This window comes from Argiope bruennichi, chromosome 6 (genome assembly GCF_947563725.1).
Source record: "Argiope bruennichi chromosome 6, qqArgBrue1.1, whole genome shotgun sequence".
Classification (NCBI taxonomy): Eukaryota; Metazoa; Arthropoda; class Arachnida; order Araneae; family Araneidae; genus Argiope; species Argiope bruennichi.
The window spans coordinates 1,595,724-1,615,386 of NC_079156.1; the positions used below are offsets into that span (position 1 = coordinate 1,595,724).

General features: G+C 33.5%; 1 protein-coding gene across 3 annotated transcripts; it reads right to left on the reverse strand.

The window, feature by feature from the left end:
* Nucleotides 1-544: 544 nt before the first annotated feature.
* On the reverse strand, nt 545-13,386 carry LOC129972842 (uncharacterized). 3 transcript variants are annotated; one of them, XM_056087135.1, is made up of 6 exons: nt 13,256-13,386; nt 10,867-11,099; nt 4,825-5,030; nt 4,532-4,714; nt 3,766-3,944; nt 545-2,772 (listed from the first exon to the last, which is right to left on the reverse strand). In XM_056087135.1, exons 3-6 carry the CDS (start codon nt 4,877-4,879, stop codon nt 2,767-2,769), a joined length of 423 nt encoding a protein of 140 aa, XP_055943110.1. In that variant the 5' UTR covers nt 4,880-5,030; nt 10,867-11,099; nt 13,256-13,386; the 3' UTR covers nt 545-2,766. The 3 variants fall into 3 exon arrangements, 1 of the variants encoding a protein (XP_055943110.1); XR_008784906.1 differs by lacking the exons at nt 10,867-11,099; nt 13,256-13,386 and adding an exon at nt 4,041-4,399 and having other exon boundaries at nt 4,825-5,947; XR_008784905.1 differs by lacking the exons at nt 10,867-11,099; nt 13,256-13,386 and having other exon boundaries at nt 4,041-4,714; nt 4,825-5,946.
* Between the last annotated feature and the right edge of the window lie 6,277 nt (nt 13,387-19,663).

Here is a 19,663-nt window from a genome sequence, read left to right on the forward strand (position 1 = left end):
GATCGGGAAAGAACACGCAATGAGTAAAACTTACCTTGAAATTCGAATGACGATGAATTAGAATTCAAGACTTTAAAAATTCCAGTTAATCAACTTCTGTATTTCTAGAGAATGACCCGTTTCTAATATCTTATATTTATGTTCCATTATATTTGAATTGAAACAATACGATTTCAGGAACAGGATAGAAACTAATAATTAGTAATACATCTTATGAATTTCTAATTTTAATTAGAATATATTCAGTATTGTTTTAGAGGACTTGGATGCATGTACAAATTTAAGTTTGCGAACGTGTGAGAGGAATAGTTTCTAAGAAGTATTGTCATTATTGCATTTTACAAGCCCGCTCACGAAGTGGAAGTATTAAATTATTAAAGCAATTAGAAAGGAGACGAGGCTATTTGGTAATTAAATACAAAATAGAATTCAAAATACACACTTTATTTGCATATTTAATATACAAAGAAATACAATTTACAATATTATTACAACATAACAAGTAGAACATAAATGAATGGAATTGAGAATTCGGTATACTCAACAAAATAAATTCGCTTTTTTTACTTTATGTAATAAGCATATGAAGAAAGTCAGTTTTTAAAGTGATTGATTTTAAAGCATTGATTTAACATAAAATTGATATACTTGAGTTTAAAAATTTAATGGAAGCACCGATTCTTAAAACAAAATTAAAGAAAATTAACATAATTTATTGTATACGGATAGAATTAATTTCAGTGGAAATTCATAAAACTTATTCTGATTTCTATTACACATTAAAAAGTGACAATTTGATATTTTATTAAATAATTTAAAAATGTTTTTAGAAGATCTATTGTTTTTTTAAAAGTCAAAGTCTCGTATTACTGAAGGAAAAAAAAAAGACAGTACTATAACATTCGTCGCATCCATTCGCTTTTTCTCAAGAAATCCGATATTTTATTGCATTAGGTTAGATTTAGAAATTTAAATTCCTTCTAATCATGAAAAAGCGTCATTTTTTCCTATAGGCATATTGATCACCATGGTGATCAGACACAGTGATCAAATGCTTTCTAAGAATCAAAGGATACTTTGATTGGCTGGCCGGCCGAACCAATCAAAGTATCCTTTATCAGCGGATGTACACATTTGCATCAAAATTAAAAACCGAATTAAGGTATATAGGACTCAAGATTTAGTATTTTAAATTTACTATTCATCTTACTATAAATACATTTTAAAAAAATAAGCTAGTAATAGTTAACAAGAATAAAATCTTGAATTAAAACGCAGCTGCAAATGGATGCAACGAATAGATGATTAATTTTAATATACCTTCTCAAACTACGGTAAAATTTCAGAAATATTAAAGTTAAATTTAAATTTAAATTAATGAGTATCGATACCATGTACTATTAAATTTGGATTTAGGAATCATTAATACTATAAATTTTATGTCATTTTCGGATGTAAAACTTAACGAGGAGCAAAAAAAAAAGAAAAAAAAACTATTTTAAAATTACAGTTCCAACCATCAAACAAATTTAAAATTCAAGCATAAAATATAATTTTCAAAGCATAGAACCATTTCATGTGCAAAAACTCCAAGTTGCAGCTTAGCAATATATATTTAAAATATTTTCAGAGATTTCGGGGCCAACTACCGAAAATTAGCATAAAACATTTTTCCCTAATTAAGACCAGTATTTCAAAAAAGAATGTTCAGATAATTACGAGTTGCAAAATCCCTTCATATTAGAACTATACACAGATAATTATAGCAAATATATTCAGATATTTGATCACTTATTTCATCATCATCATTATAATATTAAGTTACTTTCTAGAAATCGACAATAATGAAATTAGTTACGAGATCATTAACATTCAGTACAAAATAAAAACAAATGACTACCATTTTTATAAAATTGTAGATAAATTGAGAAGTATATTACAAGCCCTTATGCTGATGTGAAGAAACTACAATGAATCGTTTCATAACAATAAAATTCAATTTTTCAAATTGTGTTACAGTAAGCGGTGATGAAAAGCAATCGTAACAAATCACCTCATAACATAAAGATGGATTATCCGTTGACAATAAGGGAGGAATGCATATGCAAATTTTTATTTCAAAAATTCGTTCTGTGGCAGTAAATTTTTAGTTTTGTTGGAAATTTGACTTATTTGATTTTCCTAGAAATCATCTATTACATTTTAATTTATCTACATGAAACATGTTTATCGATATCGATTGTCTCAGAATAGCTTGTTTCTCAAAGTACAAAGCAAGCACTACGTTTAAAGAAAATGAATGCAAACCAATATTTTAGTCGTTTTAAGTAGATATATGAAAATTTCAAACAATTTAGATGAAATATCGATTGATATGCCAAACATTTGTTTTGAATGATAATTACATGCACTTCAAGCTTTCCCAATTTTAAAAAAATATCCCCAAAAATGTAAGATTCATTGTCATAGCCTTAAAATGGGATCATGAAATACTTCAAAGATATATTGATATTTTCAAATAATTTGCCATTACATTAGTAATCACAATTTCACCACTATGCAAACTGATGATTTTTGATAGAAAATATACATTTTGGATTTGGTGTAACATTTATAATTTTACTAACCAACTACATTTGTCCGGAAATCAACATTTTAACTGTAGTGGCTCCGAATTCTAGTTTGCACTTGATAGAAGCTTCAGATACTGCATGTTGTGGCAGGATCACTTCGAACAAAACAAGTCAACATCTGAATCGGAATAGATTAGATCTGAAAAACAAGAAACCATTCAATGGCAGAATATACATGACAGTTTTACTCTTTAAATATACATTGATAATTACAAACGAAGCTTATGATTTCACTATTAATAGAAGCGAGAATAGAAATCCTACTTCAAATGTAGATTTAAGTTTACCAATGGCTGATCTTTTGAAAATGAAACTTTATAGTGATTTATAGATTTTAAAATAATTAACTAAACAAGATCTTTCAGAAGCTGTGCATATATGTATTCTCTAAGGATCAGAAGTGGAGCAAATAATGCTCAAATAGCATTAGCACAGTAGCCGCAGTTATTGGTTAGACTTCAGAATACCATATGTTATTTTGCCCTTTTCTAGAAACTGTCATAGAATCATTTAAACTGTCTCGGAACGAACGAATGAGTGCATAATGGAGAAAGAAACAAGGCTTGAAGCTTCGTTTGACAAACATGGACGTTTTCTTTCTTAAGGTTACAACCGAAGTTTTCTGGATTATCATTTAAATACTTTAAAAGGAAATGAAATTGGTGACCTTACTGATATTAGTATGTACCAGTTACTTCGATTAACAAAATATTGAAAATTATATGCATTTTAAATAAAAATTACAATGAATTTAGAGCGTTCCAAAAAATGAGTTTACTGGAGGTTGAAAGTGAGACGAAAAAAAATTACATGGAAACATCTTTTGCTCATCTGTCACAGGCGTATGTTTGAAAAAGTTTCTGTCCATGCAATATTTCCTTAGTATACACCATGAAGAAAGCCTTACCTAGGCCGATTACTTCGACAATTACGTTTAGAAGTTGATATCGTGAAATAAGTATATCAACTCTTTTCTTAGGTAAAACTACTGTAGATATTTCAATAATTATTTCCAGGAAATTATGGTTTATTTATCTTTAACTGCCACCGATATACTTTCTGGAGAAACCAAATAAAATGGTTATCGAGTGTCTCTCTGTGGTAGTTTTATTGTTATAATTCAGAAACTTACCATGCCTTTGAATTCCATGTACTTCGAACTCATCTGAAGGGAATATCCTCCCCGTATAAAGAACTGCTTTCTAGTGAAGACGTTTTTGGACCTTGAAAAGCGTATTATCGATGGTGATGACATACTTTTTAACCGGAAAAGTAGCATCAACGGCCATGAGTTGTCTGACAGAAGAATACCTAAAACAAATAGAAGTACATTGTTATGGTTCTCATTCGATAATCCAAGCCAATGATTGGAAATCATTTGATGGTGTGACAATTCGCACAACTTACCGATATTACTTCAATGACGTTCTTTCCAGGACATCTAGATACCTACTACACATATGTAGATACTTTATGGCTGGAACTGAAAGGGCATTCATTTAACTTAATAAATTTGGTCATTCTAGAAAGTTTACCACAAGCCATGCAGAGACAACAGAATTACCTAGAAGCATTTTTGTCCTGCGTAGATGCTGGAATCTAGTTTCAAACGGTTCCTGGCCATGGAGTATTTCCCTCATAACGAGGGTCACTGGGTGATTCCATTCTAAGACGTTCAATTACTTTGAATCCTATACTCAGAAACGCGTATGACAGGCGTTTGAATTCCGGTAATTCATTATGGTAAGTAGCCAATAGGGCTGCATCTGTTTCAATAAATATTTTAAGATAATTATGTTTCGCATCTCTTTGCAGCCTCCAGTAATTTAATTTCTAGATGAACCAATTAATGGTTTTCAAATTCCATGCCGTTTTGTTAATATAAATAGCGAACTTACTGCGCCCTTGAATTGTCTCATCACCTTCAACATCACCTGTAAGGAATACTTCCTCGCATCCAGCATATTTGGGGTGGACAATCAAGTGCATGGAACAGAAAGCAACACTACTGGTGGTTGACGTAGTGCCTTTATCAAGCAAAATGACATGGATATAGGCCATGTTGTACTGTCTGTCAATGCCTAGTGAAAAAAAATGTGTACATTTTTACAGTTATAATTACCATAGATATAATCACATGATTATATCCAACATTCATCACGATATGATAATTATAAATATCGTAACTCACCGATATTACTTCTGTACGAAAGAAAAAATTTCGTGGCCATCCAGATAGCTGCCATCCATATTTTCGTCAAGAGAAAAGGCGGTCGCTTTGCTTACAGGAGTTGGCCACTGTTTCAAGCGAACAGCATAAAAAGTGTTCTTTGCAGTGAACAGCTCCAACAACGGCAGGCGATTTTGTTAAATTGATGACTTCTATGACGTATTTCACTGATGAGTGAAAAGGCCAGTGAATTCAACAGAAACTTTCTAGTATTACAGATATTTGATTTAAACGTTTCCCACTGGATAGTCTTACACAAAAGACTTGTCAAATTTGCATTAAACATTCTGTTCATTTATAGAAGAGGGCACAAGAGAGCAACTGCCACTGTTTCCTCTGTCATATTAGACTGTACCATGTAAAATCCACATGATTATAGCATTTTCGTCGCTTAGAAACTACTCGAGTGGAATATTCAAAGATTATGAATATTTCTTCCACATTAAATGTGCAGATTTTAATGCATTTTAGAAAGTTTCCAATAGATAAAAACATTTGAGCGGGCAACTGTTAGTAATTTTTAAATTTTAAAAGGGAATGGACTACAGAGATTATTCCTCTTTTGTTTTTCTTTACAATAAACAAATTTGATTTCAGAAAAAACATCTTTGCCTTAACTCATTTCATATTTTTAAGTGTTATGAAGATAATTTTTTTATATACTTAAGTATAAAATGCAATACGAAATTTATCTGAATAATTTCAAGTAAGTTCAAAATAGCTTAATTTAGTACGATTTTTTTTTTATCTCAAATGCTTAGTAGCTTAATTCAATTCTATTTCTGAAAGGTTTTTCCTAGCCTTATTCTAACCGATTACTGCCTTTAATTCATTCATTTTGATTCGAAGACAATTGCAATTCCTTCACATGAAGCTATTCAAACTTCCATTTCCGAATTGCGATATAGAACAAACTAAGTTATTTCTAGATAACTGAAGAGTAAGAATTCGTCTTCTTTATTCAGTAAAAATTATATGTATCACATTAGGATGTATAAATATTAGACACCGAATTGAACTAGGTATTTTTAATGAGATTCCAAATTGTTACATCAACTAGAGGAATAGTTAATGTACAGAAAGCCAAAAAAGAACGAGGCAGATGAGATTTTAATTCCAAAACCGGGAGAAAAAGTTCGTTTCAAGTACGAAATGTCAAATAATTGAGCCTCAGATACGGAGCTAATACTGCTTTTGATGGCAAAAACAGCTAATTGGAATTTGAAAGAAAATGGCAGCTTTTAATTACATTGAGATATTGATTCCCAATAAGCCGTCACTCACTCCAATCCCCCCTAAATGAGAATAAATGAATATTATTCAGAGAAATTGGATATTTTAAAAGTTCTATTAAATTAATATTTTAATTTAAGTATAATTACGAGTATAAATTTTTCTTTTTATCGGATTCCGTCATAGCAAAACTTTGGGTTTTCCGGGATTTATGTCACTGAAATATCAAATTTAATCTTAATATGAATTTTAATCTACTCTGCTCATTGGAAAGTTTGCATTAATATGGTATCCGCCAATTTTTTTCCCCTTACTATAAAGGAGATACTTCAGTTATTGATTAAAGTCATTACAAGTTATAATTGCTGACTTAAGCAAAGAGTTACTTATTAAAGATTATCTATTAATTAATTGTTCTATGTTTCCTCTGGTTTGAGATTCAAGGGAGGGAGAAACTCAGCATGAATATTTAGTAATGTATCCATCCGAAAAAATATAACTACCTATTGATGGGATTTAAATACAAAATAATTTAAAATTACGAATTAAATTCTTACATATTAAACCTCGTTCACTTCAATTTCCTAAACATTTTTCAATAATTTTCTTACTTCAAAACGTTTTAAACTCGCCGCTTATATTATATTATATTCCTAATTCCTATTAAAATATTGGCCACGAAGGTGAAACTAAGCCACCCCAAATGATTAGAAGTATCAAATCCTTGCACAGTACGCAAATGCCACAACTCACACATACACAACCCACACCGTCACCCCTAAAACCACAACTCACACATACACAACCCACACCGTCACCCCTAAAACCACAACTCACACATACACAACCCACACCGTCACCCCTAAAACCACAACTCACACATACACAACCCACACCTCCAACGCCACCCAGAGACCCACACTTTCACATACACAACCCACACCTCCAACGCCACCCAGAGACCCACACTTTCACATACACAACCCACACCTCCAACGCCACCCAGAGACCCACACTTTCACATACACAACCCACACCGGCACCCCTAAAACCACAACTCACACATACACAACCCACACCTCCAACGCCACCCAGAGACCCACACATACACAACCCACACCTCCAACGCCACCCAGAGACCCACACTTTCACATACACAACCCACACCTCCAACGCCACCCAGAGACCCACACTTTCACATACACAACCCACACCTCCAACGCCACCCAGAGACCCACACTTTCACATACACAACCCACACCTCCAACGCCACCCAGAGACCCACACTTTCGCATACACAACCCACACCTCCAACGCCACCCAGAGACCCACACTTTCACATACACAACCCACACCTCCAACGCCACCCAGAGACCCACACTTTCACATACACAACCCACACCTCCAACGCCACCCAGAGACCCACACTTTCACATACACAACCCACACCTCCAACGCCACCCAGAGACCCACACTTTCACATACACAACCCACACCTCCAACGCCACCCAGAGACCCACACTTTCACATACACAACCCACACCTCCAACGCCACCCAGAGACCCACACTTTCACATACACAACCCACACCTCCAACGCCACCCAGAGACCCACACTTTCACATACACAACCCACACCTCCAACGCCACCCAGAGACCCACACTTTCACATACACAACCCACACCTCCAACGCCACCCAGAGACCCACACTTTCACATACACAACCCACACCTCCAACGCCACCCAGAGACCCACACTTTCACATACACAACCCACACCTCCAACGCCACCCAGAGACCCACACTTTCACATACACAACCCACACCTCCAACGCCACCCAGAGACCCACACTTTCACATACACAACCCACACCTCCAACGCCACCCAGAGACCCACACTTTCACATACACAACCCACACCTCCAACGCCACCCAGAGACCCACACTTTCACATACACAACCCACACCTCCAACGCCACCCAGAGACCCACACTTTCACATACACAACCCACACCTCCAACGCCACCCAGAGACCCACACTTTCACATACACAACCCACACCTCCAACGCCACCCAGAGACCCACACTTTCACAAACATAACCCACACCTCCAACGCCACCCCGATACTCAAACTTTTACACCTTACCCACGCAGCCAGTTCCACTTGGAGTTTCTGATGTTCGCAAATATTATCTACATAACCCAAACCATGATACAGTCAACAATTGTCTCTCAACCCCCGCTAACACTTCCAATTCCCCATTTTCAACATTGCGTAACAATACGCGATAACTCGACAAGTTAGCCATGAAGGCAATCGTTTCTTTTCCCATAAACCCATGGCGAAATAATTTATCACGTATTCATATTGGCTATTTCCACACTCCCCTATGCCATCACTTCATTCACGGCCTAATGTGACCTTGCACTGTTTCGACTAAATACATGACGACTCCCAAAACGAAATATTAATTCCATTCCGTACATCACGCCCATGCTTAAGATGAGACGCGATGTCATTCACAATGCACATTACTTCTCAATATTCTCATTTACATAATGCATTTTAACCTCAGAATAAAATGCACGTCAGTACCCCCGTTGCGTCCAGCCATGCATCGCGGAAACGACTTTTTTGAAATTAACACAAACCTAATTTTAAAAATACTAAACCCGGCGAATTTATGCTAGTTATGATGAGCGAAACGGTGAATTAAAGCAGGAAAACAGATTAAATAAGACGTGCGGTTTGCTCAAAAGCATTATTCTAAATTCCATGCAAATATTACCTATATTCTGCACTGCTTTCATCGATTCATGATTTTAAACATCATTTTCCTCAAAATTCGGTATGAAACTGTCAAAAATGGACATCTAGTAATTTTCGATCATGTCTCGAAATAATTCGATTCATTACAATCAAAATATATTAAGAATTAAACTTTCGATAAAATGCCATCTGTATAGAATACATGAAATGATTCTTAAGTTTAAAAATAGATATTTGTAAGTATAAATCTGGAGTTAGACGTACTGCATTACCACTAATGTTTTCCTTGCATTTCTTCAGCTTACTGTTTCAAATTTGCAATCTCAATATAAGATTTTTGTATTTCTTATATTAGATGGATACAAAACTAAATGTAATTTCCCAAATTTTAATTAATTAATTTTAAGACTTCATTTAATATGACTCGCTTCACGCCGAAAACGTTAAAATAAACCTCCACTGAAATTTTATAATACATTTCATGTAATAACATGCGGGAGAATTTGCGATTTGATTAAATAAAGGTAAAGCAATAAGAATAGCATTATGGGAAGGATGCAAACAAAATGCATGACTACCAACTACGCTTATACAATTTAGATTTACTATATTAATATAAACCTACACGAATAACGAAATAAGTAGGAATTGACCAATGACACAAACTTCTAATAAAAGGCAATTTAAAGATTTTTTTATGTATAACTTGGATTGGACAACTGAAGAAAACCTAAATATAAGCAAATTCTTTCAAAAAGCAACAGAATGTTTAAGATAACGATCGGGAATTTAAGTGTGCACTATAGGTTCCACTTATGAATCAGCGACTAGCACTTTTCACGTTTTTAAAATGTAAAAATCCTTACACTTTTAACATGAATTACAAAATAACGCATTTAACTCCTATAAAAAGGCTAGTGACATTAGAATTTCAATAATTTTTGTATTCCCCTGCCATCACATAGAACAGAAATTCGATTTATCACTCATTCATTTAAAAAAATTAGGTCATTCTGAAAACTACTCAAAGTCTTTTATTTAACATTTTCATCATCCAGAAAAATTCTTTTCATCGTGCACAAATTTATCTCGATCTGTCTGATTGTATTCAGCACTTAGTCACTTCTCTATAGTATATCTAGGAAATTCCATAACCAATAGAGCAGAAAACTAGTACGCCTTGGTGTTTGGAATTTTAATATTTGAACAAACAATTTATTCCTTTTCTTATAAAACCTTGTTTTCGACAAAAATTCTTCGACACGAACAAATATCAACTATAAGATTTTTATTCTCAACATCCAGATGCGGCTCTTGATTAAGTAGTTAAACTTGTTTTAACAATAAAAGTCTCCTTTTTAAGAATTTAATTTTTACTACACAATCCGGGATTTGCTATATCACAATTCTTAAGCAGAAGTTCGAATAACAGCATGTAATCACCGAAACTAACCTTTTATCGTACTGAAAGAAGTGGAAGCTGTATTATGAAGAAACCAAAGGAATTGTCAACAAGTTCAATGAAACATTTGATATTAGTTAGAAATATCTCGACACGAAACTGTATAGGGAGTTAAATGAAAGATTTTGGACAATCAATATTTAGAATAGAGCTGATCTCCAAATTATCAATCATGAAAATTATTGGAATAATTGAATTGTAGTTTGAGTATTTTGGAAAATTCACCTAAACGATTTTAATGCATATCGTATCGGAAAGATATTCAACTTTTATTTTTAATTCAATGGGATTGCATTTATTGCCTGGTTATTCATGATTTGCGATCTATTACTCATCTTTGAAAAGGGATTCGATTGCTTCGTATGCCAAATTGTCTTTTGTGTTTTAAAAATGTTTTGAGCGATTTGTAAAAACCTTGGAAGGCATTAAAATCCAATCCTCGAGTATTCTGAAAGAGTGGAAAAGAAATATATAATCTCCGAATTTTCCACACAAGTAACCGCTAAGAGGCTAGGATGCCACAATTATGTAGACATACCTGGTTAGTCCAATAGAGTGGGAAAATCCAAAAGAAAATATAGTCCTCCGTCATCCAAGCATGGTGTGGTGTGATTATTAAGATCAGGCGCTCTCCTCAAACCTACTTGAAACCCAGTGTTGGATATTTAATCCAGAAATTGGAAGAATGACACTTGGAGCGAAGATAGTTTCAGTATAGACAGCATACGGACGCAAATGTCGCTTTGGAATCTAAATTCTTTGTGAAACGAGCTGAAAGAGAAATTGTGGTTATTTTTATCTCTAATTATAAATAATTATATAAAGAAATGCCTTTTTCATTTCTTTTCGAAGTGGAAGACATCTTGTATCTTACAGATTTGTATAGACAAGTGTTTCGTTCTACAAGTATATTGCATTCCGAATAAGATTCCCTCAGCGAATTATGCTCGTTAAACATGGTTCCATTGTATCTCAATCTAAACCTAAATCAATGTTAAAATTTTTAAAACAATTCTACAGGAGTCTTTATATAGACTTGAAATCAATGGCAAACATAACAGAATGAATGAACAATGTTTTTATAACAAAAAACAGCTTTGGCTAAGCTGCGCCATACAATGATACACCATCTGCATCGTAAACGTAATAGCATATCAGACAAATATATGAACGTCTCGTTGCATAACAGAACATATAAGCTTACTCAACATTCCAAGACGTGTTAAAGCCTTCTGCTATTATTAACATTCGGATAAGAAAAGGAGAATACCTTATTCAGCTTGCATTGACATAACAAAAAAGATTATCAAACAAATACGTTTTACGTTTCTTAACACTGGCATGGTTTTCCAAGGGCTTTTGCCTTGATGAGTTTATTATACAATAAATATATGTTGGAATATTTACAATAGGTGGTATATAACCATATTTTTATTAGTTTATTTCATTAGAATTACCAATAATCCCAGTGGCTTTGAAAGTGTTTGCAAAATGTTTTGATAATGAAACATTAATTTCTCCCAGTAAAAGCCTGCTAAGAAAACCACGCCAAAAAACTATAATTGTGCTACGATTTTGCAAAATGTGTTATCAAAGCAACAAGCAAAGTTAAAACGTTCTGCATGAAAAATTCAAAGCAAGAAGGAGCAATTGAAAAAACTGTGGACCCAAATTTCAATATAAACAGAGTTACTTTTATATGCTTCATACTGTATTAGTTTCTTCCACACCATTGTAGCAAAAATGATAAAAGTTTTTAAGTATTGACATTTGTCCAAATGATGCATTTCAAAAATTTCGGCTCGTCATCACAGATAGTCCAATAACATTCGAAGTTCTATTAAAAGCATTAATATGGTTGCTAGAAATAGACCCGAAATTCATGTCCTGTATTACTAAATTTCAAGAAATTTTCCTATTTTTGGGTTAGTTGATTTTCTTTATATTACACAGTGCAAAGATTCTCATTACACAAGGAATGCAACGCTCTTCGGACATATCTTTGGACCTAAAGCTATCAAATTTGGCAAACAGCGACGTCTGGAGGAGTGTCATTCACCGAAAAAAATTCACTTTTTCGAAATTTTACCTTTTTAATTAAAAAATTAAACTCATTGCAAAATTTCATTTCTAGTAATAGATAATTTTCCTCTACAATTCTGGAACATACAACAAAGAAACCAATTTTCTAAGAATTTAAAAGTCAACTTTTCACTGATACCAATTTTATTTCTATGCATTTAGTTTTCGGCAGATTTAATTTTAAAAAATAGTGACAACACTTATAACTTGAATAAAATTCCATTTGTTTAGTTGCCTATTTCAATAGCATGCTTTAGCTAATGTAAAGCTGTAATTTTAAAGAGTGAAATTTTATACATTAATTCCAAAATACAACTTCTATTTCTAATAAAGAACAAAGATTCAGACTTTTAATTTTCCTACAAATCGAACGACTGTAAACTTCCTTTCCAGAGAGCACTGCCTAATGAAACTAGCACTAGACCAAGACGATTGAAGCCTAAAATGCTATGCTATTACGAAATAAAAATGCAACGTCATTTTTTCTCCAAGTTTAATATTAATAGTGATACATAATAAATAGTTTTACATTCATTTCAAAAGACAATCTGGAATGGAATTTTCTGCTAATAATAAACACAAAAATTTCCATTATAAAGAGAAGGTAAAACAATTCTGAAAATTAAAAATATGTTCTCAAATATGAAAATTAAATCGTCAAATCTAAGAAGAATTTTTTAACATATAAATTATAAAATATTAAAGATAAGCTTCTTCGGAAAAAAAAATTATAAACTAATATTTCAGTATAACAATTCTTTGCATCTTCAAGAGATAAAAACAAATCTACTAATCTTCCATTAATATATTTACGCATACTAAAAAAAAAAAAAAACGCAACTTACCCATTATTATTCAACTCTGTATCAATGATGAGCAATTCTTGAAAAGGTGAAACTAAAGACATGGAGAACCCATTCACAAGAAACAATGATAGTTAATAAAATGTATAGAGTTAAGCTATATTCAAGACAACAACATAGTTCATAATATTTTGTAAAGGAAACCTAACGTGGAGTGCAAGCAATAGTAATAGGAAAACCGATTAATCATTTGAGTTTTTATAGATTCACCAGAATCTAGAAACTTCTTATAATTTTTTCTCTTCTTCCAAAGATTTGTACTCAGCAAATCACCTTAAGAAAAGATTAGAAATTTTTTTACCCAAATTCGAACCCGAAATAATTATTGGGATAAATTGAGAAATAAATCTGCTGACTTTCATAAAAAATTAGCCTGTCATTCAGCAAATATCAGTGATTACTTAATATGTTATAAGCGGTGTTTTCATGTAAGGAACAACAAAAAGTGATGGCTCCATTTCATAGGCGTCAGTGCAGGCACACCATGATATTGATTGGCTCCTAATCCAAACTAATCCTAGCTGAAATAATATGTAGTCTTCGTTCTAGTTTGACTTCTTTTTTCGTCTCCTTAAAATGGATAGCCAGGTATGACCCCGACTTTCAAAATCAGAGATTTGTAAACTGAATCTTTATTCTAAAAATGGTGTAAAAAAGGTAAAAACGTAAAAAGTTTTTAAAAAAAGGTGTACAACTCTAAATCCTTTTTTGAATGGTCCTGAAGAATGGGACCCACATATGATTCATAGAGCAAAAAAAATGGGAAATTCCTCACATAACGTTAGTAAAATTACTAGTTTAAAATTACATACAGAACTTTTACAAATCTAACGGAGAATTTCTGGCCACGCAATACATAAAAGCAATAACTCTTTTCTACACATTATAAATACATTCAAAGCTCGAGCTCAGAAAAGTTAATCTTTTTTCTACATTCTTCAAAATGTATGAATTACAGATGAAAACCAAAGAATTCTTTATAAATTATTTTTAAAAAAATTTTCAAAGATAAACTACTTCTTTATGAAATGTCTGAACACTCCGCTGGAAATTGAATTATACATCAAAATGGTAACAGATACAAATTCACTTTCTCTCCATGCGCAGTATGGAAAGAGTTAAAAACATAAATCAAAATGGATACAATTTATTTTTGAAAACTATTTAAAAAGCAGTTGCCTGTGTTGTGTGTAAGTTAACAATTGAGCCAAAAATATAAAGAACTTTTCTTAACACATCCAAAGGAGCCACTCAACCTTCTCAAAATGTCATTTGCATCACCGATCCCACGGCTGACCTTTAACCTTATACTTTATACACGGCTGACCTTTAACCTTTGTTAGGTCCTCCCGCTGGTGTGGTGTGGAGAGGGGGTGCCAGCTCAGGTGTCGTCCTTGTCATCTGACCGCGGTTCAAAATGACGAGGTCCGTCCCGAAATAGCCCTAGTGTTGCTTCAAACGGGACGTTAATATAACTAAACTAAACTAACTTAACCTTTGTTATCCATTTGCAGATATAAACCTAACTGAATGGCCGTATTCGGACGTTTCAACGATTTTCTGAGCGGTCCAATCGATTTTCCATTTGAATTTTAAAACAGATATTTAATATTTATAAACATATTTTTTAATATCGATAGATTAAACTTTATGATTCTTTATACATCTCCATGTGTGTCTGCCATGGTAAGGCTTTATTTGTGGCACATGAACTACCTTTTCTGTTTTCCAATGGGCAACCCGGGACGTAATCAACTTTTTACTTTTCATTCGATAATTTTCGCGTAACTTTATAAGGTCCAAAATATTTCTTTAACAATTTTTCAGATAAACCTACTTTTCTAATCGGTTTGAGAATCCATAATAGGTCCTCTGGTGCATAAGCTACTAGTCAATGTTTTGCATCCTATCTCACTATCTCTCTCCTGTCTTTCAAAAGGGCAAAGACGAAAAATTTACCGAACTACTTTTGCTTTGCAAATTAAATGGCTGCATAATGAGTTTTCTAATGATACCCTGAGTCATTTTTGCTTCGTACTAATATATATGAGAGATAAAAAAGTGTGAATCCCGTCGTTTCTCGATACGCGAAAGATAAAATGGCATCCTAAACTCTCTGATTAACATCGACATGAATCGATAATATATCGGAGTGCGTTTTATTTCAGTTTGCATTTTATGGTGTTGGTTGAAGTGGCTGATTCTCTACACTGCACATCCATAAAAATTGGCAACTGCCTTTGAAAGAAACATAGTATCTCGATCTGATATAACACTTGGGAATCCCCATTTCATTTGAATAGCCACCAAAAACAACTTCAGATGCTTTTGCGCTAGGGAGGTGCTTTCGCAATTGCGTATCGAATCAAATAATCCATGCAAACTGCAAATCACTTATTTAACTGCAAAGAGTTTGGGAAACGAAGAAATCAATTCCAGCTGGATCACAGGCCGCTTCTGCCGGTGGAAAGGATCTCAGGTGATCCGATGGAAACGGATTCTCTTCTGATTTCTACTCTTCTACGGATTCTACTCTTCTACGTCTGATTTTCTTTAAGATAGCTAAGGAATCGTCGAACAGTTCGATATAAGAAAGATTAATAAAACCGTCATCTTATTCTATCTAACATTTTAGCAATCCCTAAATGACCCCCTGTATGAGCATTATGAAAATGATGGAGAATATATATATATATATATATATATATATATATATATATATATATATATATATATACAGGGTGTTCATTAATTATTGTTGGGGTTTCCGTACCTCATAACTTTCGAATAAAAAATATTACGCAAAAACCAATTACGTATTCGTAAATTACAACTCAAAGAGTTTTACGTGGCAACAATGCGATCTTAGCACATTTGCAGTCTGGGTAATTATGACGTCATAAATAAAAATGGTGAGCATGCAAGAAAAAGCAATGTGTGTATTGTGGTATTTCGAAACTAAATCTGACATAACTACTCAACGTCGCTTCAGGACCACGTACAAGAAAGATTCTCCTTCGCATAATTCGGACACTTGGAGGGAAATCGAATTTCGTCTCAATATGTTACGAGCCACGAAGGGCAGCCATGTGCAAATTCATTAATCTTTTTAATATCATTAATAAAATTCTTTGAGTTGTCATTTACGAATACGTAATCGGTTTTTGCGTAATATTTTTTATTCGAAAGTTATGAGGTACGGAAACCCCGACAATAATTAATGAACACCCTGTATATATATACACGTCTAAAATTGCACCATAAGATATTCTTTTAACTCTGACACTTATAGAAATGTTAAAATGTTGATTAAAGGACGTATTAAAAAGGAAACAATGAGGAAGTGATAATAACTCAACTGATTAAACTTCACATTTGAGAGTTACAAAATGAAGCAGGCACTTCATAAAAAAATTCCAGTTTTGTCACCTGGTTCTTTAAGTGAACCAATATAATAAATTCGAAGCTACAATTCACTATAATTTACTATCCAAATTCTCAAAATTAGCTCTATATCCGAAACATACTCCGAATTTATACTCGAGATTTTGTAATTCGAGTTATTGAAGGAGGCAAATCTCAAAGAAATTACAATGAAAGCTCGGTGAAGTCATGGTGCGTTCAAAGTATCGACCAAAAGAATGTAATAAATCTTTCTTAATAAGAAATAAACCTTGTGGGGAATTCACATTTCGATAAGTAAGAGAAACATTATTAGATAAAAATGAAAAAAAATTAGTGTTGTAAAAATATCTAAAACATTAAGTTTAAGCGCAAAGAGCCATGCTTGACTGCATTGAGCCGTAAACCACTAGGAAGAAGAGTTTAAGCCGGAATAATTATTTCTCAGGGAAGCTATTTCTAATTATACATTAGGCTACCAGAAAAATCTTAACATTGACATTTAATAAAGAGAAACAAATCTCTTTTGCTAAAATGTTGAAAGATTTTTATAGCCATGCCATATTTAGCGATAAAATTAAATTTAATGTTTTTGAAATTGATGACTGAAGTTTGGCGAAATCTAAGTATGTTGTATAATCGAAATATGTTTGGCGAAAATCTACGCATGAGGAAAACTAAGTTCTTAAATAGCGATTAAAGGAAAATACGTGGGCCGGGATATCCTTGTTGGTAGGTCGTTGGATTCGCATCTCTTGGGATGTGAGTTCGAGCCCCGCCACCCGAAGACTCCTCGTGTATGTGGTGGCAGGTGCACGTATACAATTGTCGTGGTCACAGAATTCTCGAGATAATAAAACTTTGGATACTGGTTCAAAGGTGATCGTCTGATTGAGGCCTCTGTCGAATGTGTCTCTGATTGAGGTCTAAATTACAATCTGTGAAAAAAATGCATGAATGAAGTCCGCCCCGTAAAAAGGGTTGTGACACATGAATAGCTAAGTCGCACTCTTGGTCCTAGATGGCGCTGCTGATGGACATATTCTCTAGACTAAGTGGTACTCATGGCACTAGATGGCGCTCTTTCGACTTAAATCGCTGACTATGTCAGCGAGTTTGTCTATGACAAGTGCCATTAGAAACAACAACAACAGGAAATATGTGGATATATATTTTTTTTTATTTATACAAAGTTCCACTTTGAATTTAATAAATCAAGATGATTATCCCAAAAAATATAGCCAAAACTGAAATAATTGGCATCAAATTATTGCAAAATATACTCACATACTTATCCCTAATTCATTAATCTCAATGCTATGGAAAAGTCTGAATTAAGAAACTCATTTCGAACATTTAGAAGAAAGTATACTTAACCAGCGGGACTGGTCTTCCAAAGCCTTTTCAAATATTCGTTAATAAAGTTGTTATTCCAGAAAACGCCTTGGATTGGCGTGCAATTTTTATGAAATATTAACCATTGATGTGAATTTGGAATTATTACTGAATCTATCATGTAAATACAAGTCAATTTCTTGGCAATGAATCCCTTGTATGCGCTTAAGAATATCTAAAAATCAAATTTGTGTTTTAAAAGCGTTTTTTCAAAAAAAAAAAAATGATACATAACTACTCATGCAGTCACAAAATTTCGTTCCATATTTCAGATACTTAAACTATTAGATTTTGGAATTATGCATTTACATGCCTTTGAAAGTACAGGCAGACAGATGGCCAAACACTTTTTTACATTTAGCGCAAAATTTAATAGTCATCTGTAATTATAGATGTTAATGTATGATATTATATATATTCCAAAGGCGCGATGTATTGGATAGAAGCATGTGTTGCGCAGATTCGACACCCGAACAACAACAAATAATATTTTTTGTATATGTACTTTGTAGTATATTTCTATTATTTCAAGTGAAACATATGGAATGTTTTGTAGATATATTGGGGATTATATATAAAACAGTAGAAAAAATCTGAAGGTATAAAAAGAACTCTGATTGAAAGAATTCAGACTCAAACTGTAGGCCTGCAAAATAGGAACAAGAACCCTTCCATCATAAAAAAATGCAATTTATCCATTAGTGGCAGTGGAAAAATTTCATTTAACTTAGGAATAGAACTTCTTCTAATTTCTTCTATTAAGGTATATCCATCCTAAAGGCACAATGTTGTTGTTGTTGTTTCTAATGGCACTTGCCATGAACAAGCCCGCTGTCGACGACAGCCGATTTAAGCCTCAAGGGGAGCGCCTCTTGTTTCAATAGTAGCGCCATCTAGGGCCAAGAGAACGACTAAGCTACACACACGTCACAACCCTTTTTACGGGGTGGATTTCATTCACTCATCCACAGTTAGATCTGAATCGGAGAACGATCACCCCTGATCCAGTACCCCCAGTGGTATTACTCTTGACATGGAGGACTTTGTGACCACGACAGATTTAACGCGCGTCAGCCACCAAGCATGCGGGGAATCTTCGGCCAGCGGGGTTCGAACTCGCAACCTAAGGGACGCGAATCCGACGCTCTACCAATCAGGCTATCCCGGCCTATTATTGGCTATAAGCGTTTATTGCGCTTGCGTAATACCTTGTCTTAAAATAATAATTTTTATATAGATGTTTTGTATAATATTTCCATTATTTGAAGCGAAATTTACATAATGTTCTGTAGATATATTCGGAATTATATATAAAGTGGTACAAAAGAATTTTGAAAAAAAAAATGAATTTTGAATGACAGGATTCAGATTCGAACTGAAGGCCTGAAAAATTGAAACAAATCCATTACCACCACACCAACTCACCAACAACACATTTGAAGCATAGGAGATATAACTTCTAAATTTTAAGCAGGACCTCGTTTAATATACGACAGTATATCTATTCTAATTGCACAATGTATTCGATTGCGAGACCCTGACATCTACAAATAATATTTTTGTAAAGGAACTTTTTAGTATATATCTGTTATT